The 26430-nt window shown below is 34.1% G+C and overlaps 1 protein-coding gene across 2 annotated transcripts in view; it reads left to right on the forward strand.

Annotated features, from left to right (window-relative positions):
- Edil3 (EGF-like repeats and discoidin I-like domains 3) overlaps positions 1-26052 on the forward strand; it is a 408082-nt gene extending 382030 nt beyond the window's left edge. For both annotated transcript variants that reach the window (XM_013015845.1, XM_013015846.1), the window contains 2 exons: positions 1182-1337; positions 25903-26052. In XM_013015845.1, coding sequence (XP_012871299.1) covers positions 1182-1337; positions 25903-26052 — 306 coding nt within the window. The remainder of the gene's footprint in view (positions 1-1181; positions 1338-25902) is intronic.
- Positions 26053-26430: the final 378 nt, after the last annotated feature.

Here is a 26430-nt window from a genome sequence, read left to right on the forward strand (position 1 = left end):
TTCCTTACAAATGAGGCAATGCCATTCTTTTTGACAGAAGCATAGAATTTCATTTTGTACATTCACATTTTCTTGAAAAGAACTCGAAGATATGGATATGAGGATTTTGTTGGAAGAAATAACTGTGAAGTTATTTCTTTTTTCTTTCATTTGATTTTTCCCCCTTTGGTTTATCCCCTGTTAACAGTATTTTTTTATTTTGGTGCTCTGTGTCTTGTATATACATTTCTCTGATTTGGGGAAGGAATGGGGAACGACAAAATGGTGATGCAAAAGACAAAGAGTGAACCACTGCAACAAAGATACTCACAAGACACTATGCTGGAAATGAACTTTACAATTCGTTGGGAGAGGGGGGGAAAGCCCAAGGGGAGGAGGGAAAAATGAGTGAGAGGGGTATCAATGTCTGACAAGAAATGTACTCATTAACTTATTTATGTTACTGTAACTCCTATGAATATCATCCTTACAATAAAATAAATTAATTTTTAATATGTAATTTTGAACTAATTAAATATGTGAAAAGGTCTGGCTGTTTGTTTAATTGTGAAACATTTAATGCTTTTTCTTGTACAGTACAATTTTATTTGTATTCTTATCTAACTGACTAATAACTTGAACTATAAACATAGACTCTAGGAGATAATAGTCTCAAAGTTATCCAACTAGAAAAGATCGAGGAATCTGTTCAAAGTAAAATGAATCCGTAGATTGAAATGTCCATCATTTCATTTCTTTATTCATTTGTTTTGTGCTGGTTCTGGGGCATGATTTTAGGATCACAGCACTGTCTCTTACCTTCTTTACTCAAGGCTGGTGTTCTATCACATCAGACAACGTTCCACTTATAGTTTTGTGATGATTAATTGTAGATAAGAGTCTCACAGATTTCCTTGGCCAATATTCTGGTCTAGGCAACAGTATAGGCTTGAGCCACTGGGTTCGGGTTTATTAATTTAAAAAAATTGAAATAGTTTTGCAAGGAATCTTGAATTACATTTTTTCTTGGAAAAATAAAAAAATAAGCTAATGGCAACATTGGCCATGTATTTCAAAATAGAAGTAACCAGACTGTTGTTTCATTTAGTAAATGTGGTTTTTAGCCTCTTCAACACAAGATACTTACAAATTTACCACGGATTTAATTGCAACATTGAATGTATGAATTATCTTCTTTTCAGGTTGATCTCCTTGTCCCTACCAAAGTAACTGGCATCATCACACAAGGAGCTAAAGATTTTGGTCATGTACAGTTTGTTGGTTCATACAAGCTAGCCTACAGCAATGACGGAGAACACTGGACTGTATACCAAGATGAAAAGCAAAGAAAAGATAAGGTAAGTCATCCAACTGATTTCTGGAGTCCATGAGGAGAAAAGCCAGTTCAGTTCTAGTTTCACTGAAGAAACTGCATTTACATGTAAAATACTGAAAATATAAATCACCTGTCTAATTATTTCATCAGCTCCCTAAGATGGCTAGTTAAAATGCGTTTTCTCAAACAAACAAACACAAGATTGGAGGTTAGAAAAGTTTGAATAGCCAAAGCAGGTTTGAGGTAATCAAGGCTCCAGTTGCAATATTCTGAAATGGTGCTGTGAAAATCCAGTCTTGACCCTATTGATTTATATGATATACAAATAAAGGAAGTGACAGCCTGTCTCTAATGAGCAGGTGCTTTCTGAAGGTTTTGAAATGAATTATTTGGGAGCATCATTGTCTATTGTTTCTCTTCCCTGTGATCTGCTAATCCCCAAAGGCAATCTGCAGTACACATTATGGATTCTGGCTCACATTTTTTATGTATGAAGCACCTGACACTAGTGATTAGTTTTTTTTTTTTTTTTTACCACATATGGTCAAAAGAAGTCCTTCTATATGCCTCTCTAGCCACCTTATCCATTTTTTTCGGGGATGAATATCTATTGTAGTACTTTTCAACTAGGGAAACATTGATTTCCTTATTTCCAATTCACACACACACACACACACACACACAATCTACAGCAGTTGCCAAATCCTTATTTTCAAAATATAATTTTTTTCACTTTTTCTATTCTTTAATGTGATTGTTTTCCTGTCAAAATATATTTTTTTATTTTTTCTGTTATAAAAGTCTTACATAGTATTAAATAATCAAAGGGTACAGAAGTATGTATGCTAGAAATGAATTTATTTTAACTATCCTCAGTTATTTTCTATTTTGTTATACTGTGAAAAATATCATACCATATTTTACCATACCATGTATTTGGTAGAATATATGATTTTCTTTCATGCATTGTTTTGACATAGATTTCCATTTCATTTTGTTAGCGCTAGGATTTGAACTAAGGAATTCAATATTGATAATATTTTTAAAGTAATTCATTTAAATAAATTACATTTGTAATTTGTTTAATTATGTAATTACAAATGTAATTTATTTAAATTTCAGTATTAAGTTACTGGTGAATTAATTTAAATATTACATATCAAAATGCAATGTAATATAATACAATTAAACGATATAATTTTTTTTTTTTTTTTTGTCGGTCGAGGGGCTTGAACTCTGGGCCTGGACGCTGTCCCTCAGCTCTTTAGCTCAAGGCGAGCGCTCTACCACTTGAGCTACAGCGCCACTTCCGGTTTTCTGGTGGTTTATTGGAGATAGGAATCACACGTTCTTTCCTGCCCTGGCTGGCTTTGAACCGCGATCCTCAGATCTCAGCCTCCTGAGTAGCTAGGATTACAGGCGTGAGCCACCAGCGCCCGGCAAACAATATAATTATTATAGATTATAATTGTTATATATGATTATAGGTGCAACTATAGGATAACACACTATTTTATAAGGTATTTTCATATCCAATTTTTAAAATTGTATTTGTCTCATTATAATTTTTGCTGGATAGTCTTGGGGATTTTTCTACCCTGACTGGCTTCAAATTTTGTTCCTTAGATCTCAGCTTTCTGAGCAGCTAGGACTATACACATGAAGCAACAGCACCCAGCCAAAGCAGTGTATCTTAGAAGTATCTTCCACCCCAAATCCTTTTTACTTCAACTTCTGCTATTTGTGATTACAAAACAAAAGGTTATCCTATCCCACCTGGCTTTCCAGACATTTGAGATTACATAGGCACCTTGAATTTTTAATTTGCTTGTTCATTCATGCATGATTCTGTAAGAACATTTGCTGTGAATTGTCTTTGTGGTCCAATCACAAAGTCTCCCTAACTTTTCCCTGGCAGGCCCTGAATTTGAAATACGTTTTCCTTCATCGCCCAGGTAGCTATTAATATTAGTGTACACGACCATGCCCAACATGCCTTAATAGTGGTAATAATGGTTTCATGGTGCTATTGTTCTTCATGATTGACATGATCTTAAAAGAGTCCCATGAGATAGGAACTCTGTAAAAAGATATGGAGACTCAGAGATTAAACTTACCCAAGTTCATACATGCAATAATGAGCAAAGCTGACATTTGAACATCGGAAAGTCTCTCTCTGATTGCTGCCTCAAATTCTGCATGTGATACAACTGCTAATGGTTAATGAACCCTTGGAAAAAGTTTAAATATTTTGTCTTAAGAAGTAGTAGACAACCTTCTTGGGAAGGAAATGTCTAGAACTAAGTGTTGCTATGTACAAATATCATCTCCAAAAAGTATCATCTCCAAAATATCCCCCAAAGCATGTCAAGAACTTATACATACAATCTTTTAAGAAAGAAAGAGTAGTGACATTTGGATCAAAATCTTGCATCAATAAATCTGAAAAGAAGAAATAGGAATTTACCATTCATTCAAGATAGATATTACCACAGTTCACCTAGGCTTCTATAGTTTTATCAGATTTTGTTTTAATAATGGTTTTAAGATTGCAGAATATATTTTAAAATACATACTACATTTATAGGTATAAAATATCTATCTGTCTATATCTATCTATCTATCTATCTATCTTTTTATACCTGAAGATATAGTGCATATATAGTCCCAGGAATTTGCCTCCACAATCACAAACAAAATAGATGGTATGCATTCATGTACTGAAGAATAATTGTCATTTTAAATAAGGCCTTGCTATGAAGCACAGATTGGCCTTAAGTACATCATCTTCCTGCTTCAGACTCCCAAGCTCTGAGATAATAAGTATATGTGACCACACCTAGCTAAGAACTGAAGTAGAATATTTGGGTACTACCAAATTGAGTCTGTGGTCAGGAAATAAACTCCTACTTAGGCAATGTAAAACATAGTATAGGTTAATACATGCTTTTACTGAAAACAATATAATCTCGAATTCTCATGTGAGACAACAGGCAAGGTAAAATTTTGGAAAAATTAAACCATTTTATTTGGGTGCTAGTGGCTCACTCCTGTAATCCTAGCTACTCAGGAGATTGAGATCTGAGGATCCCGGTTCAAAACCAGACTGGACAGAAACGTTCATGAGACTCTTATCTCTAATAAACCACTCAGAAAACCAGAAATGGTGCTGTGGCTCAAGTGGTAGAGTGCTAGCCTTTAGCTGAAGAGTTGAGGGATAGCACCCAGGCCCAGAGTTCAATCCCCACAATGGACAAAAAAAATAAAATAAAAAATAAACCACTTCAATACTATAAGCATGTAGCTTGAATAGTATCATTTACCTAATTGTTTTAAAATTCCATCTAGCCATATAGGCACACTAACGAAGAACCCATGTTTATTATTTATTATAGAAAGATACAATTAACATCAAGGAAGCATAGATAAAAAGGCAGCAATAGATATTTCCACAAAATAAATTACTTTATATATGAAAAGAAGCTATAAAGCATTGGACCTCTCTAATCCTACATAGAAAGAAAATTAGTAAAAATGAATGTGAAACTGATCACATAAGCTCACTAACATTTGGAGAAGGGCATTGTTATTTTATATATTTATAAAATATATATACATATCAGTCAAGATACATATTTTTTGAAATTAAATAATTATTATGCTTTTCTTAGTGTTGTCATTGTTATATTTTCTGGGATTATATATTATTCTATTCTATTCTATATATTATATATTATTCTATATATTATCTTTATATTTATTATATAAAGATAAATATTACATATTGTCTTTCCCCAATGTATACTTCTCACAAGGGATAACTATTAATTAGAAATTCATTTTTCTGAGTTCAACTATAATATCCCTAATAAATTCTTTTCTTAAATATACTTTTATTCATTTATTTATTTTTTGTCAGTTATGGGACTTGAACTCTGGGCCTAAGTGCTGTCCCTCAGCTCTTCAGCTCAAGTCTAGTGCTCTACCACTTGAGCCACAGCACCACTTCTGTTTTTTTCTGTTTATGTGGTCCTGAGGAATTGAACCCAGAGCCTCATGCATACAAAGCAATTGCTATACCACCGAGCCAACTTCCCAGCCCCTATTTTTATTTTCTTTAGGTAGATGTATAAAGGAGTTGCCATTCAACAGAGCAGTTTATGAATGCAGTGCCTCTTGATGAATGCCACTCTTTTCCATTCTCACCTACCCTTCCCACTGACTTCCCTCATTTTTCTTAACTTTTAAGTTATGTATTGAATTTTTGCCATTTAACAAAATTTTGGTTTCTTATTAATTATGTTTTCATTCCTTAAAGAAACTACTCCCTAATAATTACAGGTCAATATTCAACTATAAGCTTTCAATCAAATAGATGTTATAAGTGAATTAAGTACTTCCGGGTATTACATAAATGTAAAAGATGTTTTATAGATGGAAATTGCAGTGGAAATAATTACAAACTAAAGTTTCTAATTCTCTTATTGTGACTGATCTACTGGATGCTTGCTTTCTGAAACTTTGGAAGTCTAATCTTGATCTATATGTAATAGCAATTCTAGGTTTAAAATAAATGGTATAGATCAAATTATCAAAGTATTTCTGTCTTTTCATTAGTCAGAACTGAGTTAAAGAAAATTATATATGTACATAAGAGTGACAATGTGCATATGAATGCAACTATGCATATATATGTATATATATAGATATATATGTATACACACACAAGTCAACTGAAGAATACAGGATGCCTTATTCTCTTCTGTAAGATAACAGTTTCTGATTACCTTCCACAGCATTCACAGAACTGAAATTACTTTAGCCTTCTGTCTTAAAACAAAATTCCACATTAAATCTTGGGTAACCAAGTTTTTGAAGACACCTCCAAACATCTGTATGTTTTTATATTTCTTTTCTCATGTACAATATTTTCAAACATTAAGCTGACTTTTACATTGCTTCATATCATGGATTAAGCTACATTTTATTTGAAATTCAAATGTTCCTTTGCACTTATGAAAGTAGCATCTGTTTTATACTCTCAGAGCTGCATTTTTTGTTGTTTGTTTTCTTTTGAATGTGTTTTACTACATTTCACAGGAAAACTGCAAAACTTCCCAGACATTTTCAATATTTAATTTTTGAGTTATAAACCAAAGAAAAACAATAATAAATTTAAGGAGAGTACATATATGGAAAATTAGAGATGAAAAATGCATTTTCTCATCCAATATATTAGTCATAAGGACATGGTGCTTAAATAAACCTGAATTCATACTGTGGAAGCTTTCTTTTTAAGGAAATAAGGAAGCTGGTAATATTTTATCAGTTTTCCTCACTGAAATTATCCAGGGCTACAATAACCTAATTTGGAAAAGAAATGAAACTTTACTCAGGATTTTATGAAAGAACAAAAAACTTCTATTTCCAATAAGACTTTGTAGGTTCTTAAAGGTGAATCAAACACATTCATTAAAACATATTCTACAGTATCTTGATGACCTCATCTCCAGTGAATTCTCCAATTCATCACACCCAGATAGAGATTCCCTATTGAAAATGATTGATCTCTGTCTGCCGTAGTCTGTTTGAATTTGAGCAAGGGGTCTAGATGTTTACACAGACCCCAGAAAACATGAATAAGTAACTGTGGGAAAGATGATTCCAAAACCCAAGCTTGAAGTTGTGAATTAGGGCCAGTTGTGACTTATTCTTGTTAAAAATGGAATGTACTATAACTCCTTAGTACTTTGCTTGGCCTGTACCTAATTATGGAAAAGTCAATAAAAGTTGGTTTCTCCAAAATTAATTTAGATTTTAATAAGTTTGCCAGTTTTCTCATGAAAATCTGAAATTAAAGATTTACTAGAGTTTAACAAGTTTGAAAACGAAAGATGATTTAAATAATTTGTAGTAACAATTAGGTAGGAAAGCCCCTAGAAAGAAGTGGCATTTATAGTCATCCAGTCACATAAATCAGTCTTCAAAAGATTGTCATGGTTTCTTTGTGCCAAGTGCTACATAGGGAAAAGCACCTGACTCTGTCATAGTGGAACAAACAAGTCTCTGTCTAAGGAAGAATTCAGGAAAGTTACAAGAAACTTTGATTCCATAAGCATATTTTAAGGAATCAAAATTAATCTACCAAGTATATCATCTGAGAAAATAAGTCCAAGAAGGAAGTAGCCAATTGATTGTCAGTTTTCATAAAAGACCATAGCTGTCCAATAGAAAAAAAGGGTCCCTGGTCCTTCCCTTTCTCAATATGTGTAAAAAAAATAGAACTGTTGACATCATTAATAAAGCAACCATAATCTGTACTAAAGGGTATATTTAAATAGGACAGTAATTACAGAGGCTATGAACATCCAGCACTCCTACTAAAACAAACACTTTCAAGGAGCTGAGATTAAATTTGAGTATTTAAGGCCACCAAGGCCAAGATCCTAGGAAGATAGAGGTCAGCTGAATAATCAATTGCCATGTTACTCTTTTGCAATTTGATCGGGGTGAGGCTGTTAAACTTAAAGAAACCCTTGAGAAGTAAATAAAACTGATTCCACAGTAGTAGTAAGGAGAAAGTTACTGGTTTGTGGTGGGGGGGGGGCGGTGGAAATGAGTGAATTATTCTTTGAAGAAATAGTTACACACTGCTAAGCATCAAGATCACAGGCAATTTCATAATAATACATGGAGACAATTGGTCAAATCTACTCAGAATCCTGTTACTTTTTGCAAATAGGGCAGAATGGGAAACAAATGAAGCAGTTTAAAAAAAAATAAAGAAAGCAATTTCCAAGAATTAAATGATTTTATATCATTTAATTTTATTTTAATATATAGTATTTATTTTAATATATAGTTTTATTTTAATATCTAGTAATTAAAATAAGTTATATATTATATACAATAAGTTATACCAATAATTAAATAATAAATTCGTAAATTATAGCCATAATTTATTTTAATAAATAATATATATAACCATGTCCTTACCTTGTTTTACTCATTAAAATAATATTTTAAATGAAAATATTTGGTAAGCAATATTGTCTCCTTGACCTTAATTAGGTGTTTGGTGAGTGACTTCATTAAAGTTAAAAAGACAATGATATAGTTTTAGATTTGTGTAAAAAGAAGAGCATTGCTATTTAAACAAAAAACTATCTAGTACCAACAGCTTAGAAGTTTATCTGCTTTATTCATTGTAATTTAACATTATGAGACTGGATTAGTATACACACTGATGCAGGATTTTCTATGTTTACATAAATATTGGTGCTACTGTATTTTACAAATGGAATGTTTCTACTTTGGTAGGTTTTAAGTTTAGTGATGAGTTCATGTCTCTTAATTTTACATGTCAAATAGTCCTGTTTAGAAATCATATCTGATGTCACTGCTCACATGTCTGAGGAACTAAAGAAACATGGATTAGTGATTTAAAAGAATAAAATGTCAATATACAATAGTGAAGATGTGGAACCATTGTAGATATTCAATAAATGATAATTGAGTAAAGAGAATGTCATTCATATACACAATGTAATTTTATTTAGCTATAAAGAAGGATGAAATTATGTTGTTTGCATGAAAGTAGATGAACTGGGTATCATCATATTAAGCAAGAGAAGCCAAGCTCAGAGAAAACAAATTTCAGGTTTTCACTCATGTAAAGAATCTAAACCTGAAAACATGCTGTTTGTTAGATAATGAGAGAAGGAAGAAAGGACAAAGTGACAGAGTATTTTAAGAATATATTATACATCAGAATAAAAATAGCACAGTGAATGAGGCCCACTAACGTCTGTTTAAAGGGAATGGAAAAGAGAATGATAAAGTAAGTTTAATGAAAACCAGGGAAAACTTGAACAAGGCACATTATATACAGGTTATTAATATCACAGTATAAACCTCACTGAACAATTAATTTACAATAATAAAAAATATAACCTAAGGGATAAATGTGATATTCATGACTGAATGAAGTCTGATATGAGGCATAGAGAAAATATTGTTTTAGTGAAAAGGTAAAGAAAAATCCATTATTGCCAAGATATTTGTGCACAGTCTGCTATCTATTAGGGAAGAAATATAGGAATAGTTTATAATATGCAGAAATTTCTTTTTAAGGGCTGGGAAAGTGGCTCAGTGGCATAGAGCTTGCCTTGCATGCCTGCGGCCCTGGGTTCGATTCCTCAGCACCACATAAGCAGAAAAAAAAAGCCGGAAGTGGTGCTGTGGCTCAAGTGGTAGAGCACTAGCCTTGAGCTGAAGAGCTAAGGGACAGCGCCCAGGCCCAGAGGTCAGGACCAGGACCTGACCCTCCCCTCCAAAAAGAAAAGAAAAGAAAAAAAAGAAATTTCTTTTTCACAGTTTTGGGAAGTTCAGAACTAAGATGCAGCATCCAGTGAGGGTGCACTTTTGAGTTCATAGTGTCCCATTACTATCCTCATGTGGAAAAAAAGGAACAAGCAATCTCTTTATGTAAGTGCTGTTACAAATGTATCCACATGATCAAATCACCTCCCAAAAGGCTCTACTCCACAATAACATTCATTGTCTTGGGAGTTGGAATTTCAGCATATTCATATGAAAGGAGTATTAAATACATTCAGTGCTGACTATAGATACAATTGTGTCATTGAATATGCAGTTTTAGATTTCATGTTCTTAGAAAAAATAGAATATTTATATATTTGATAAAGCTTATAACTAAAAAGACAATATGAGATATATCTAACCATGAACATTTTTCTCAAACTTAATTACTTAATGGATATGGAAATAATTGTCCAAATCTGCAATAGGAGAGCAACTTATTTTCAAATTTTTCAGGTGCAGAATGTTGAAAGGGATGACATGGATCAAGATCCATTGTATTCATAAAATGCTCTGTTAAATGACAATTCCTTTGTACAACTACTTAAAGAAAATTTTAAAAAAAAGTATGATCAGGACTGACTTACATAATCTGTTCTGAAGCTTGGATTTGGGGTCAGAAAAAAAGCCATAACTGGCCAGCCAAAACCAAAAAGACAGGGCTGGAAATAGAAAGCTGCGTTTCCATTTCTATGCTGAATTGGAGCTTCAGTGGATCTATCTACCTGGTGATGTTTGCTCTTGAATCTAGAGTAAAGTAAGTTCTAAGAGCAGGAGAGTAAGGGAGTTGAGAAAAGTGAGGGTTAATAGTGTCTTATGCAGTTACATTGTAGAGTGAAGCAGGGAATATGTCAAGTGTGGACTACTGAATGTCCACAGGACCCTCAAGAAAGCACGTTATGACAAGGAACTCATTAATTTTTAGCAGCTATTCAGGTATTTTGGAGACACCAATGGAGAGCCAGATTGTCCTTCAGGAGTAATCTTGAATTTTAAGAAAATCTTTGAATACTATTTCACATTGTTTAATATTAAAGAGTAGCAATGCAAAATATATGATTAGTTTTGACCTAAGAAGCACTGATTTTTTGTAATGGTACTTGCACTCTTTAAAATGAATACATTAAAAAGCACAAAGAAAATAAAGAGTACTATCAAAATTCCATCAGGTGGTAGAAATAAAGTCAGACATTAAATATATAAACTTTGTGAAGTTTTGTAATGAGTAGGTTGGACAAGGCACTGTGGGAGCATCCCTGGTTCCACAGCTAAATTTAATGAAATGCTGTGAAAAGTGATTTTCAGTAAGTGTGTAGGGAAAGCAAAGAAGGATTGAACAGTGTTTATTTTGTTGTTAATTATTTATGCCCAATATAAAACTTTGAAACTATATCCTTTCTCTTTAAAATTTCTCTGGTTAAAAGATTTTTTAAGAAAAATTTTTAGATATGTATAAATAGCACAAGGAACTTTTTTTGTCAGTCGTGGGGCTTGAACTCTGGGCCTCAGTCTTCAGCTCAAGGCAAGTGCTCTAACACTTGAGCCACAGCTCTACTTTCAGTTTTCTGAGTAGTTTATTGGAGATGAATTTCAGGGACTTTTCTGCCTGGGCTGGCTTTGAACCATGATCCTCAGATCTCAGCCTCCTGAGTAGCTAGGATTACAGGCATGAGCCACTGGCACCTGGCTGTAAGGAACTTTTTATTCACATAGAGTACTGCCAAAATAAAAAATGGCTATCAAATAAAAACAGGTTTTAATATTACATATCCTATTAATTTCTCAATTTTAAGATTTTTCATTCTAATCAACATGATAACATTCACATTGAAATACTGATTTGTGTTTGATTTATATAATTCTAAATGCAATTTCATAATGACAACATTTCAAAATTTTAAAATGTCATTGATATTTTTATTTACGTTACACATGTGCTAGATCTGTTAGGAATCATCATTTCCTAGGCCAATATAACTAAACATTTACTTAAAACCTAACATATTAAAACAATTGATCAGTCATTGATCACCAATAGAATGATTACGTTTATCAAACTTTAATACGTTGTTGAAGGTTTATATTTTATTATTTACTAAAAGGTAATAATGAATCTGATGAAAACAGGAGGAATTAACCAAAAGACAATCATTAGTATTTTATTTGAATAATTTCAGAGTCTTGTTTAATGTGAATCTAGTCTTGAAGCTTTGTTACTAGGAAAGGAATAATTGCTCACTCTGAATTTAAACCACATCTTTGTTTTAGTTATTAGAATGATGGATACTGGTTACAAATACTGGCAAACATGTGCAATCCTAGCTACGCAGGAAGAAAAGATAGGAGAGTTCTAGTTCATTGCTAGTTCAGGAATGTGAGACCTCCATCTCAATCAATAAAAACAAAGTGTACCTGTCAGCTCAGCTATATGGGAAGTATATATATGTGGATCACAGTCTGCTGGACTGAATAAAAATACAAGATTTACTTCCTAAAATAACTAAAACCAAAAGCTTATAGGCATAGCTCAAGCGGCAGAGCATCTGCCTAGCAAGCTCAAGGCTCTGCATTTAATCTCAGTACTGGCAAAAACAAAACAAAACATACACACACATAAAGAATTGACTAGAGCATAAAAAACCCTCAGTTGCACTATTCAGGCAATTAAGTCTTTTCTTATTGTTTTCGTTGTGTCTTCAATAACTTCCCACTTTCTCCATAGTTCAAACTTGAAAAAGAATAAAAATTTGTTGTTATATGTCCATGTTTATGAGAAGCCATAAAAGATTCCTAAATCTGCCACACCCTATTATTTGACCTATTTCCTAGTGATTTTCATACTTTTCCATTTATTCTGAATCTCTGGGACAAACAACGATATATTTTTGTTAGCATAATTTTGACTTAAATATTTCATATTTCAAACTTGTCTCTGTTGAGGATTTCCCTCATTTCCCTGCTGCATTGTGTCCTTTATGAAGAAGGTTCAGAAAGAGAGAGAAAACTAGTACATCTTCTTTCTGTGCCTAGGCCAATGCATGCATCCCCCATGCAGATGCAGCTGCTACTATAGCACCAAAGTTCCATTTGGCCTCCATTTGTAGGATCATCATCTCTCCCTTCCTCCTTCACATTCTTTTCCTCTCACCATCAGTCTGTCATGACTGACTATATAAGTCACCTCCATGTGTGTACATACAGCTCTGTATTAAGTCACTTATGACCTAGGTAAAGTGAGACTCTTCAAAGAGATTTAGATCCAGGAAGGTCCCTGATGTTAGATGTGAATTACTAGACACATCAATTTCTCTCTGCCACATCATTTATGCATCTGCTTCGAAGGGGTAGAGTCAGGCTACAAATTGTTCTGATGAAATAGAAAATACCTGGTGTGATTTAAGAGGAAATTCGAAGAGATGAGCTTTGAGCTTCAGTGGAGAGACAGGTGGCTTTGTACTTTTAAAGAAGAAAGATATGTTAACATTCCTGATGTAAGGCAGAAAAGAGAAAAAAAACATTAGACACTCTTCCTTTCTGACTATTTCTGGTAATATCTCCTGAACATATCTTTGAAAAGCAGATGATTTTCCAATTCTATTTTTTTCGGTAGGAATATTTCTTATCACAGTCAAATTCTTAGTGCTAGAAGGCACATAGTTAAATATATAGCCACAGTTGAGAATGGCATATTTTATGTTTCATAAATCTTTATAGGCAATCATCCAATGTGATATATTTCCTAGGATACTCTTGTTACTTAAGAAGACTTTCATTATAAAAGAAGTTAAATATGGTGATGTGTCCTACCTGCTGACTTTTAGACTGAGCATTCTTAACGCAAGTGAGTTTGTGAGAGGAAAGACAGCAGTCAACAGAATGAGCAATTTTTGCTTTGATTTTTCTTTGGGTCCTTTTCCATAGCCTAGTCTTAAAATCAAAAGGTAATATAAAATTTCTTAATAACGTTCTTTTAAAAAATGGTTGCTGGACATTGCTTTAAGGAGATTGATGAAAGAGGATCATGAGTTTGAGGTCAACAAGAGCTGCATAATTATGTAAGTCTCTACAGGGAAATTAAAAGGAATATATATAATAAATGAATAGCTGATATATATCAGCAATATATCAACTATAACTACATATAAGCTATCAAGTTATATATATATATATATCAATTTATATATATCAGATAGCTGCTATACACACACACACACACACACAAACATATATATATATATAATCTCAGATATCAGTTTATCATTTCACAGAAAGAATGGAGGCAGCCCCAGGCCCTATTACCTCTCATTTGAGTGGACTGGATTTTAACAATTTCTAGATGAACTTGTCATCCTCACAGTGCACTAAGAATCATAAAGACTATCTATTTCAGCTTGCTAGTACTAGTGACCTTAATATTATAGTGAAAAGTTGTATTCCTTAATACTGTATACTTTGGGGTAAACTGAGTCCTATGAAGGTTAAAGGCTTTCTCAAAAATGACCCATTGCAAAAATGAGAGGTCCAAGATGCTATGTTGAAAAACAAACTTTACAATTTAGGCAGGGAGGTGGGTGGAGTGTAGTTCTGGAGATGGGAGGGAAGAGATGGTAGGGGAAAAACAAAGGAGAAGGCAACAATGCTTGATAGGAAATGCACTCATTACCTTGCTCATGTGATGGTAACCCCTATGTACAGTATTTTCACAATAAAAAAAAACTTATTTAAAGCCGGTGCCATTGGCTCACACCTGTAATCCTAGCTACTCAGGAGACTGAGATCTGAGGATCATGGTTCAAAACCAGTCCGGACAAGAAAGACTTTAAGACTCTTATCTCCAATAAATCACTAGAAAACCTGAAGTGCTACTGTGGCTCAAGTGGTAGAGTGCTAGCCTTGAGCTGAAGAGCTGAGGGACAGTGCCCATCCCAGAGTTCAAGCCCCACTACCAACAAAACAAAAAACAAAAAAAATTATTTTAAAAAATGCCTGTACGTATATATATACTATTTCCTTTCCCCAAATTTCAAACCCCAAAGTATCTGAAAAAGAAAAAAATTTAGAAAACTGTTACATAACTTTCAGTCCCAATTAAGAATTAAATAATAGCCAACCAGGATTTGAGTCAACTTCATGGAAATTATGAAGACTGAATGGCAATCTGAGAAGCAATAAAGAATCAGACATGCAGAAAAACACTATAATATATTTGTAGATTTTTGACCAATTATTGGAGTTTCTTGCTGATTTTACTTTGCAAAAAAAAAAACAGAAAGAAAAGGAAAAAGAAATTCAGTAAGATCAAAAGTTTTAAAATATTGTTACAAGAATACTAAGATAACATTAAATATGTAGCTTAGAAACAAAAAAATCACAATATAATAAGACTTATGTGGGGGCTGGGAAGGTGGCTCAGTGGTAGAGCGCTTGCCTTGCATGCTCAAGGCCCTGGGTTCAATTCCTCAGCACCACATAAGCAAAAAGAAAAAGCCGGAAGTGGCGCTGTGGCTCAAGTGGTAGAGCGCTAGCCTTGAGCTGAAGAGCTGAGGGACAGTGCCCAGGCCCAGAGTTCAGGCCCCACAACCGGACCCAAAAAAAAAAAAGACTTATGTATTAAGATATTAAGCAAAGTCAAATCAGATTGTTAAAATATGGAATTGCCTGACGTTAAAGACCTAATTTCTACATAATTACAACAGAGAGCATAATTTAGAGGCAAAAGATATTTCTTGAGAGCAATAATATGAGTGAAAATAATTTTCTCAGGGAAATTATATACTTAATTTAATGATTTAAAATAATGCATGTTCTGATGCAAGACCATCAAACCTGTCCTTATGATTTTTTACTTTCTTCTTCAAGAATAAAATGTTTTCTAGAATTGAACCACTGACCTTAAATCTTTGCACAGTTTGAAGATCTCATATATTTTCATTAAGAGGCAAACAAATCTTTGAAGCAACTGGGATCTGAATTTTTTAAAGCGTTTATGGAACAAACCATCATTTTGAAAAGGACACAGATAAACCTGTTACCCAATATGAATGATGGTGCAGATATTTACAGTGTCAAATGTCCTTGTGTTCACAAATGCAAGTGTTCACAAATGTAAACACTGAAGTATAATAGTTGCAAGAAGGGATCCAAATGGTATACAATGAATTCATAGTCCAATAAAATGAATACCAGGAAACCACCCCTTGAAAAGTGTGAAAAAAAAGGATGTCCTGTAGCCATCAGTAAACCAGGCTACAGTCTTGCAAGGGATTTGAAAATAATCCTAACTAGATAAACAAAGTAATTGTCTTCCAATAACTTATAAGGCATATCAGAAATGATATTAAAGAAACACAGAAGAATAGTGTTGAAATATTTTGCTCTTAAAATACATTTTAAGAAAAGACAAGAAACAGTTTGAAATTTTAATTATGATCATTTCTATGAAAATAAAGGACATAAAGGAATGAAAACTAAAAATATGATCTATGGAGTCCATCTAAGAATAATGTTTGGAGTGTAGATCCAGAAGCAAAAAATGTAACAAATTTCATCGGGTAGCTATATCAAAATGTACGGTATTTTCACAATAAAAAAATCAAAGAGAAAGCAAGTTCACAATAAACTTTGAAGTGTGAATACACCATCTTACACAGGATCATGATACTGGAGAACTTTTAGCCACAATGCTTTTCAACTTTTAATGTTACAATCATTAAAAATCCATCTGTGAAACCTGTAGCCCTTTCCTACCACTCACTGCAAAGTGTAGACTTTTGAATCTACCCTCACTTCTGGCATCAATTACATGGTTTCGGTCCCCAAGACCACTCTCAGGTTTGATGGTTCAGTAGAAACACATGCAGAACATATTTGAAAAAGTACACTCAGTTAACAGCTTGTGACTACACACATGCAGAGAGTAGCTGCCAAATGAAGAGGCTATGTATGGCAAAGCATATAGAAGTGTTGTAGGCATGAGCCTTCCATTGTTCTCTCTCAGTGGACAGAACTCAACTTTCTCACAAAGATGTGACATAGTCCAAAGTACTTGCAAACCATTAAGATCACCTCAGCCTTGGTATTTAAAATTTTTACTTGAGCTCTGTCAGTTAGACATAATGATCACCTACCTGCTAGTTAAATTTAGCTCAAACTGACCTGAAGCTTCTACTGAATATTGCAATGGTAGCATAGATTATCTGGTGTGGTCCACAGTAGGCTGTTCAACAAGAGAACTTTTCAGATGGAACTTCACAAGGAAGTGCAGGAAGCAGACAGACCTCTCTTGGGGTCTAATTAATCTTTTGCAAATACTCAGATTTCACATAACTCAACAGACTGATCACTGGAATGATGTGTGCCTGTAAATACCATGTCTATAATAGTTTCCTTAAACTCTTCATAAGAGGCATTCACTGAAGGAAAGGTTTGTTACCAATTTGAAAAATAGTACATACAGATCCATAGAAAAAGATATGTTGGTAAGTACGACTTGAAAAGAGAACAAGAAAATAACTATTCTCAAAGGTGGAAACTAAGATGATTGTTCAATATAATAGTGGATAAAAAAGTAAATCAAGCCATTTTTATGATATTTTCACAAATTAGTTCATGTAAACTTTATCATTGCCTATGGCTTTAAAGAATATGTCATATGTATGTTTTGATTAAATTTCTTCCCCTCTGAATATTCCAAGAAGAATAAACACAGATATATGCACCCATTATACATTGTTTATGATCACAATTGTATTCATTTGCCTCTATCTTTGGAGGGCAAGTTCTACCCAGAATGCCTTGCAATAATTCTGTTCATGAAGAATTTTGCTTCAGCATTATTGGGATATTTTACAGTGTAGCTGATCTCTCAACTCATTTTAGTAAAGACTGATGATCTGTATAGACTCCTATTAGCAAAGTCTACTGCAAAATATGCTGATTCTTCTTTTTCTGATTTTTGTTTTCTACCTTCCTTTCTTTCTCCCTTCTTTCATTCCTTCCTATTTCCTCCTTCCTTTCCATCTTCTTCTGTTCTTCTTCTTAGCCTGTGATGCTCAATATACCCTATTTAACAAGTAATTCTTCCTAAAGTATTGGTTTTGCCTGGAAAGTAATTTCTTATTTTCTTATTATTTTTGAAAGGATGTACTCATATATCAACTATCAATGTACTCATATATCAACTCATATATCTCGTTACAGAGTTTCCTGGGTTTAGTTGACTCAATTACAAAGCAAACTATCAAAAATATATACTAACCATTTTATCACAAATTTTTTTAGGATGCTAGATAATACGTTTAGAAAATTGAGTATCTTTTTTTTAATTGTGAAAATACTGTGCAGAGGGGTTACAATTACATGGGCAAGATAATGAGTACATTTCTTATCAAGCATTGTTGCCTCCTCCTTTGTTTCCCCTTCCCATCCCTTCCTAGCTCCCACCAACCCTCTCCCCACACCCCCTCCCCCTACCTCCCACCCCCTCGCGGCCAGAGTTGTAAAGTTTGTTTTTAAACAATTTGTTTTTGCCCTTCCCCTCCACAAATTATACCAGCATCAAATACAGTGAGAGCAGGGGTTATACCGTAGGGGAGGGACATACAAGCAACAAATAAATCATCTTATAAATGTTAGAAACAATCCCATAAAAGAAAAAACATTTGAATACTTATCTTGGGGTTCCAACAACAAATCCTCAAAGAAACAATTGCCAAATTAATAAGTGGGCTAAAGACTTAAAGAGAAACTTCTTCTCTGAAGAAGAAATAAGAATGGCCATTAGACACATGAAGAAATGTTCAACTTCTGTAGCCATAAAAGAAATGCAAATCAAAATAACATTGAGATTCCACCTCACCCCAGTTAAAATGGCTATATTCAAGAAATCTAATAACAGATGCTAGAGGGGATGTGGCCAGAAGGAAAACCTACTGCATTGTCGGTGGGAGTGTAAACTTGTTCAACCACTTTGGAAAATAGGTTAGAGTTAGAGAAAAGGATAGTTTTAACAAAAATATAGACATTCAAGTTCTTTAAATATATTCTGTGTATTGTGTTAAATATATATATGCAATATGTACGATATACATATATATTAGCTCTTTTTGTCTCCTGCTCTCTAGAAAGATTGATTTCTTTTTACAATGTTGTCCTCTATCCATTAAAAACATCAAGTCAGTGTACAAGTAGGCACCAATAACAAGACACATGAGAACAATACAGAAAATAAGAAAAAATGTTAAAATCCTTGTATTTTATAATTTATGAAATCCCAGGTTGGTTTTCATGTATACATAGCAGAAGAGAAATAGTAAAATCTAGAAAAGGATCAACTAGTGTCCAGAGAGATGAAGTTAAGGCCACATAGGACCATAACAAAATACTAACTCTCACCTTCAAGAATTGAGTGCCCTCAACTATATAATAACACTTGAAGCTGGGTGCTGATGGCTCATGCCTATAATCTTAGCTACTCAGGAGGCTGATATCTGAGGATCATGGTTCAAAACCAGACTGGGCAAGAAAGTCTGTGAGACTATTTTTTTGCCAAAATTGTAAAATTTGTTTTTCCACCTAACTTTTCCCCTTCCCATCCCTTCCCATCTCCCCCGCCTCCCGCCCCTCATCCCTCCCAACCCCCATCCCCTGCCAAAGTTATAAACTTTGTTTTTCGACATAAGATTTGTAAATCTCATTGTTGCAATGGGTCCACCTGTATCCCTATTTAAACAATTTGTTTTTTCCCTTTTCCTCCCCAAATTATACCAACATCAAATACAGTGAAAACAGGAATTATGCCGTGGGGGAGAGACATACAAAGCTAAAAAGAAACCATCTTATAAATATGTTAGAAACAATAGCAAGAAAGAAAAACCATTTGAGTCCTTATCTTATGGTTCATTTCGCCTAACATCAACCTGTTGACAGTTTCTGTTTGTCTCAGATATATACTAGTTATTGCAAATAAGGGAAACCATGGGACCTATGTTTCTTTGGGACTGGCTTACTTCACTTAATATGTTTTCCTAACAAATGGAGCAATGTCATTCTTTCTGATGGAGGCATAGAATTCCATTGTGTATATATACCACATTTATTTGATCCATTAATCTACTGAGGGACATCTGTATTTGTTCCATATCTTAGCTATGGTAAATAATGCTGCAATTAACATAGTTGTGCTGGTAGCTTTAGTGTGGTCTTTTTTTGTGATCATTAGGGTAAATTCCCAAAAGTAGGATTGCTGGGTCATAGGAAAGCTCTATGTGGAGTCTTTGAGGAACCTCCATGCTAATTTCCAAAGTGGTTGAACAAGTTTATACTCCCACCAATGATGCAGTAGGGTTCCCTTCTGTCCCCATCCCCTCCAGCATCTGTTGTTTTTAGAGTTCTCTTATCACCAATATACTACTCAGCAAAAGTCAGAAGTGGGGCTGTGGCTAAAGCTTTGACCTAAAGAAGCTCAAAGGACAGTGCCCAAGCCTTGAGTTCCAACCCCAGGACCAAACAAACAAACAAACAAAACCTCTCAGAACCATTCACTATTTTGATAATGTGAACATCAATTATGAAAGGTTGAACTATGGAAATCCAATTAAAACTTTTAATAAGTTTACAACAAACAGAAAGATGTATGTTTTCTTGAGCCATCTAATTTTCTAAAACAAACAAACAAACAAACAAACTAGTGTGCTCACACACACAAAATAATCCCCCATATCTCTCCATATTTAGAGTCTGATTTTGTAATTACTAAATGAAGCCAGCTGTAAAACCAAACACAATGATGCAGGTCTATAATCCCAGCTTTCCAGAGGCAGAGGGAAAAATAGTACCACTTTCCTCCTTGGCAGTTTCCTGTATTGATGACAAATACACTGATATGAAGAGATACTAGTCCTGAGAAACAATGACAGATTTCATAAATAAATACATGTTGCTGGAAGCAACATTTCATTTACATTTCATCTGCTAGCCTGTCTGTGTTGAGATCTGAAGTACCCAATAGAAGCTGATTCGATTTTCACTAATATTGCAGGAGAGTTAACAACAGAAGACAAAAATACAAAATCTCATCCATCTTGAGAGTGTTGTGCTTTTCTCTCATATTTTCTCTGGTTATAATTAGGGAAGCATCTCTAACCTACCTTAAATGCCTGTGTTCTAAGGATGCAAATGTTATTTCCAAATCTTTCCTTTTCCTTATGTATAGGGCAATGTCATTCTTTCTGATGAAAGCATAGAATTCAATGTGATATATGAATATTTATTCATATATATATGAATATATATGACTATATATATGACTATATATATTCATATATCACATTTGCTTGATCCATTCATATTTTGAGGGGCACCTGGGTTGGTTCCATATCTTATTTATGGTAAATAATGTTGCAAAGAACATAGTTGTGCTGGTAGCTTTAGAATGGCCTTGTTTGTAATCTTTTGGATAAATCCCAGGAGTGAGATTGCTGGATCAAATGAGAGTTCTATATATGGTCTTATGAGGAACCTCCAAACTGCTTTCCAGAATGGTTGAACAAGTTTACATTCCCACCAACAGTGTAGTAGTGTTCCCTTTTGGACACATCCCTGCCAGTATCTGTTATTTGTTTCTTGTTTTCTTGATAGTGGCCATTCTAACTGGGGTGATGTGAAATGGAAAGACTTGGAAAAAATCATATTAAGTGAAGTAAGCCAGACACAAAGAAACCTAGGCTCTATGCTTTCCTTCCTTTTAACAATTAGAAGGATAGTCCTAGCAGATAGTCGTAGCAGATGATAACAAAAGCTCAAAAGCTATGTACATATAATCATATAAAATGACATTAATCGAAATGAACTCCAAGATATGGAACAAGAGGATTTTTTATTTGGTTTTTGTTTTTGTTTTTATTTTGAATGTACTATGTAAAGTTATTTCCTTTTTCTTTCTTTTTTTTTCATTTGGTTTACCCCCTGTTGTCACTGTTTTTGATTTTGGTACCCTGTGTCATGCATATGTGTTTATCTGATTTGGGAAAGGAAAGGGGTATAACAAAATGGTGAGACAAAGGACAAAGGGGAACCAATACAACAGTGATACTCACAAGACAATATGTTGGAAATGAACTTTACAACTTGGCTGGGAGGTGGGGAGTCAAGGAGGAGGGAAAGTGGGGGAAAATGAGGGAGGGAGTAATAAAGTTCTACAAGAAATGTACTCATCACCTTACTTATATAATTGTAACCCCTCTGTACATCACCAGTACAATAAAATAAAATCAAATTTAATAAAAGAAAACTGAGGAGTGCAATAAGGTGAAAAAAAGGATACACAGGTTAGAAAATTCAGGAGAGAGCATTCAAGCACGATCACATTTGAATATATGAGAAAATGTATCATCTGCTAATTAGCCTCAGCCCCAAACTACAGCTTTATTTCCCTCCTATAGATATATTTAATAATTTCCACTGCCTTTCTAGAATCTGATGCCAGTATAGCTACACACCTCCAAAGTGAGTGCGTGAAGCATATCATTTCTCCAAACATCTTACAGATTTTATAAATTGAACAAAAAATACTGTGTTGTTTTGCTAGGTAAAATGTTGAAATGGTGCCCTTAAGTAGGGGATTGTGAGTGCTGGCAACAGCAAATTGCCACATATGTCATCTTTCTACATAGCAAATTCAAGGTATCCTCAGAATTAGCAAGTGCATGCTTTTATACTATTATTACTGATAGACCTCTAGAAATAATATTGTGTTTTTAAATATTTTAGAGCATAATTTGAGCAAATCCACTGTGCATTTTGACTATTTTTCTGTTGGCACTTGGATTTTATAAATCATCTTGCCTTATAAATAGCACTTCTTTTGGAACAAGCATCAATATAACTATGATTTTCATATTTTACATGAAAAATTTCTTGGTTTTATTCAATTTTAGAGCAATGGAGATTCTCCACCTGTACTCTTGTTAAATAAATAAATAAAATCCATCATATAATGATTTGTGCCTTGGACAGTTTCTTTTGGAAATCTTGCTGAAAAATAGAGATTTAAAATTGTTTCTTCCAAAATGTCCTTTCTAAGAAGTGGTCTAACACTGTGCTTTGGAATATTATAGATAGTGCCATACAGCTTAGTGAATTTGAACTGTACTGCTAATCTAGATTATTCCAAATACATATACTTCTCTAACAGGAATTGAAAACTGGATCTTAGTTTGAATATTCAATTTTAACTGTACAATCTCATTGTGATGAATTTGAAACCAAGACCATAAATTAGAGAAAATATCAGAAAACCACAGTGTGTGCCCTTGTTTCCTGTTGTACAATGACAACCTCCCATGATTTTGGTGAGTGATTCCATGGTATGGGTTGAAAGTGTGAGCTTTGGCTAACAGAGATAAAATCACTTAGTAAAACATTGAATCTAGAAGGATGTCCTTCTTGGTCAGTGCAGAGCATTGCTGGAGATAAAATCTCAATTAAATGAATATTTTCATGTGTCAAGATGATGGATTATAAACTTAGCACAAACCAGCATTCTTTTCAAAAATAGCCTTTGAAATATGACATCTGTCAAGTTAAAGAATTACTCTCCCACCACGTGGGGACAGTACTTTGCATTTACCCTCAAAAGCAAATAATCTTCCCATAGAATCCACAAAAAGACTACCAAATCATTCCTGTTACTTGTATTTACCAGTGCTAAACTGCCTAATGATTTAGAAATTAATTTATTTTTCTCTCTAAGTGATATTTTGTGACTGTAAAAGATTGAACCAACTTTTTCTCAAAGGAATATCAAAAGCACATCCTTTAATTTCAAAATATAGGTTACATGTTCCCTCATACAGAGATCTTCTTCCCTTTCTGCCTCCCTTCCTTTCTTTGTTCTATTTCTTTCTCTGTTTATCTTTCATTCTTTTGAGAATTTTATTTTCATTTTCTCCCTTTGCTTCTATGGTCCTGTTTAGATCACAAATAAGAAAGAAAATTACCTTTCAATCATAAGATGCCTAATAAAATTAAAAGATGAAGAGATTTTCATTATCTAACATGAAATAAAAATATGAACATAGAAAAGCCGGGCGCTGGTGGCTCACGCCTGTAATCCTAGCTACTCAGGAGGCTGAGATCTGAGGATCGCAGTTCAAAGCCAGCCCAGGCAGGAGAGACCGTGAGACTCCTATCTCCAATAAACCACCAGGAAACCGGAAGTGGCGCTGTAGCTCAAGTGGTAGAGCACTCACCTTGAGAAGAAGAGCTGAGGGACAGCGCCCAGGGCCAGAGTTCAAGCTCCACGACCGACCAAAAAAAAAAAAAATATGAACATAGAAACTAACAAGAATGTACAAAATCAATAGGCAAAAATAGTAAAATCTTCATATAAAGACAAAACACATTATACATACTTTACTTTCCATCCCAGTAATTTATAATTTACAATCATTCTTATTAAGGTCCTAGTGTTTTGCCTATTTTTCTTTCTGAAACAGGTACTTATTAAAGATATTCTACAGACTTTCACAGGGAAAGGAGAATTTACAGACTACAGATTATGTTTTCTTTGCAGAATGATCGAAAAGCCAAAACAATTTAATTTAAAACCAGCATTGATTGGTTCATTTTTCTGGTTATGGGTTATTTCTTTTCCTCTATGTGAGAACTGAACAAAGAATTCTGATAAAGACCCCCTTTTTACCAAAGCCCCTATACAGTCCTATTTCTCCTCTTCCTTTGCAGTTAAAGGTCTGACAATTCAAGCAGAGATGATAGATAGAAAGATAGGTAGATAGATAGATAGAAAGATAGGTAGGTAGGGAGAGAGAGAGAAAAAGAGAGATACATAGATAGGCATATACATATGCATACATATTGAGTGGTGTGATATACTTCTTTTCTGAAAATATTTTCTACAATTTACTCTCTTTCCCCATACCTCTGTTGACGGAGAGAGCCACATTCCCAACATGATGGCTGTTACTTGTGCATGACTTGCATCTGAGTCATTGTCCTAGAACAGAGTAAATTGAGGTTGCTGCTTGACCAGCATCAGGTCAATTAACTAGCTAAATTGATAAACTTTGCTTTCAATTAAGAAAACCAAGAAGATAAATTGATAAATCTATGAGTTGGGTACCAGCATTGCGTACCCATAATCCTAGCTACTTAGGAAGCCAAGATCTGAGGAATCCAGTTCAAACCTGGGCAGGAAAGTCTGTGAGGCTCTTAGCTCCAATTAATCATTAAAAAGCCAGAAGTAGAGTTGTGATTCAAGTGATAGAAAGTCAACTTTGAGGAAAAAATAACTTAAGGGAGCATGCCACACTATTAGCACACACACACATACACACACACTCACACACACACACACACACACACACAAACACGCACACACACACAGAGCTAGATCTAAAATTGTCTGCATTAAAAACCCAAAGAAACATAGGTCTGATGGTTTTGCTTATCTGCAATAACTAGTATATGTCTAAGACAAGCAGAAGAGGTCAAAAGCTATGTATATATGACCTTATAACCTTATGCTAAGCGAAATGAACCCCAACCTAGGAACAAAAGAGATGTTATCTTTGTTGTTGTTCTTTTTAATGTATTTATAATGTACTATGTGATTTTTTTTGTTTCTTTGCATATTCTTCCCCCGTGGTACAACCCCTATTGTCAGTGTATTTGATTCCGGTGTCCTGCATCTTGTATATACATTTTTTCTAATTTTTTGGGGGGAAGGGAAATAACAAAATGCTGAAATAATGATACTGGTTGACCCATTGTAACAACAAGATGTACAAGATCCTATGCTGAAGACAAAAAAAAAAAAAAACTTTGCACTGGGGAAGGGAGGAGAGAGGAGTAGGGCAGGTGGGGAGGAAAGGGATGTTAGGGAAAAACCAAGAGAGGGTAACAATGCTCAATAAGAAATGGACTCATTTCTTTGCTCACGTAACTGTAACCCTCTGTACGGTATCTTTACAATAAAAATATATATTTAATATTAAAAAACATTTCTTGCCTCATTTAATGGTTAAACATGAAAATGGCATTTAAAATAACGATTTTTAAAGAATCTTTAATGTATTAAATAACGATCAAATCTTGCATTTGGGAAATACTGTACAATTTTTTTAATTGAAATAAATTCCAGAGAAAAAGAAAGCCGCATGGTTGATATTTTCTCTTATTGTTTTTAGGTGTTCCAGGGCAATTTTGATAATGACACCCACAGAAAAAATGTCATCGATCCTCCCATTTATGCAAGGCACATACGAATCCTTCCTTGGTCCTGGTATGGGAGGATCACTCTGCGGTCAGAGCTGCTGGGCTGCACAGAGGAGGAATAAGAAGACCCCAACTCACATAGCACTCTTCTGTTTCCCCAAAAGTATCTCCATGGAATGGACTGTGCAAAATCTGTAGGAAACTGAATGCGTTGTTGTATGTGTGTGACAAGGTTGTTCAGATTTTGTCCTTTAAGTAGGTCTAAGCCTGCCTTATCTATTGTTATATTTTTATTGTTCAGCTCTCCTAAGTAACATTGCATTTATTATCAATTAGCTTTTTCATTATTTCCTTAATTACTTATATTGGCTGCAATATATGAAGGAAAACAAGTAGGCTTCTTTTCATAGCAAAGGTAGAAACTTAACAGTTGTCAGATCACAGACAATAAAATAAAATACAATAAAAATAAATGTTGATGGAGCATTTACACTCAAAGC

Source organism: Dipodomys ordii, unplaced genomic scaffold (assembly GCF_000151885.1).
Source record: "Dipodomys ordii isolate 6190 unplaced genomic scaffold, Dord_2.0 Scaffold28, whole genome shotgun sequence".
Taxonomy (NCBI): Eukaryota; Metazoa; Chordata; class Mammalia; order Rodentia; family Heteromyidae; genus Dipodomys; species Dipodomys ordii.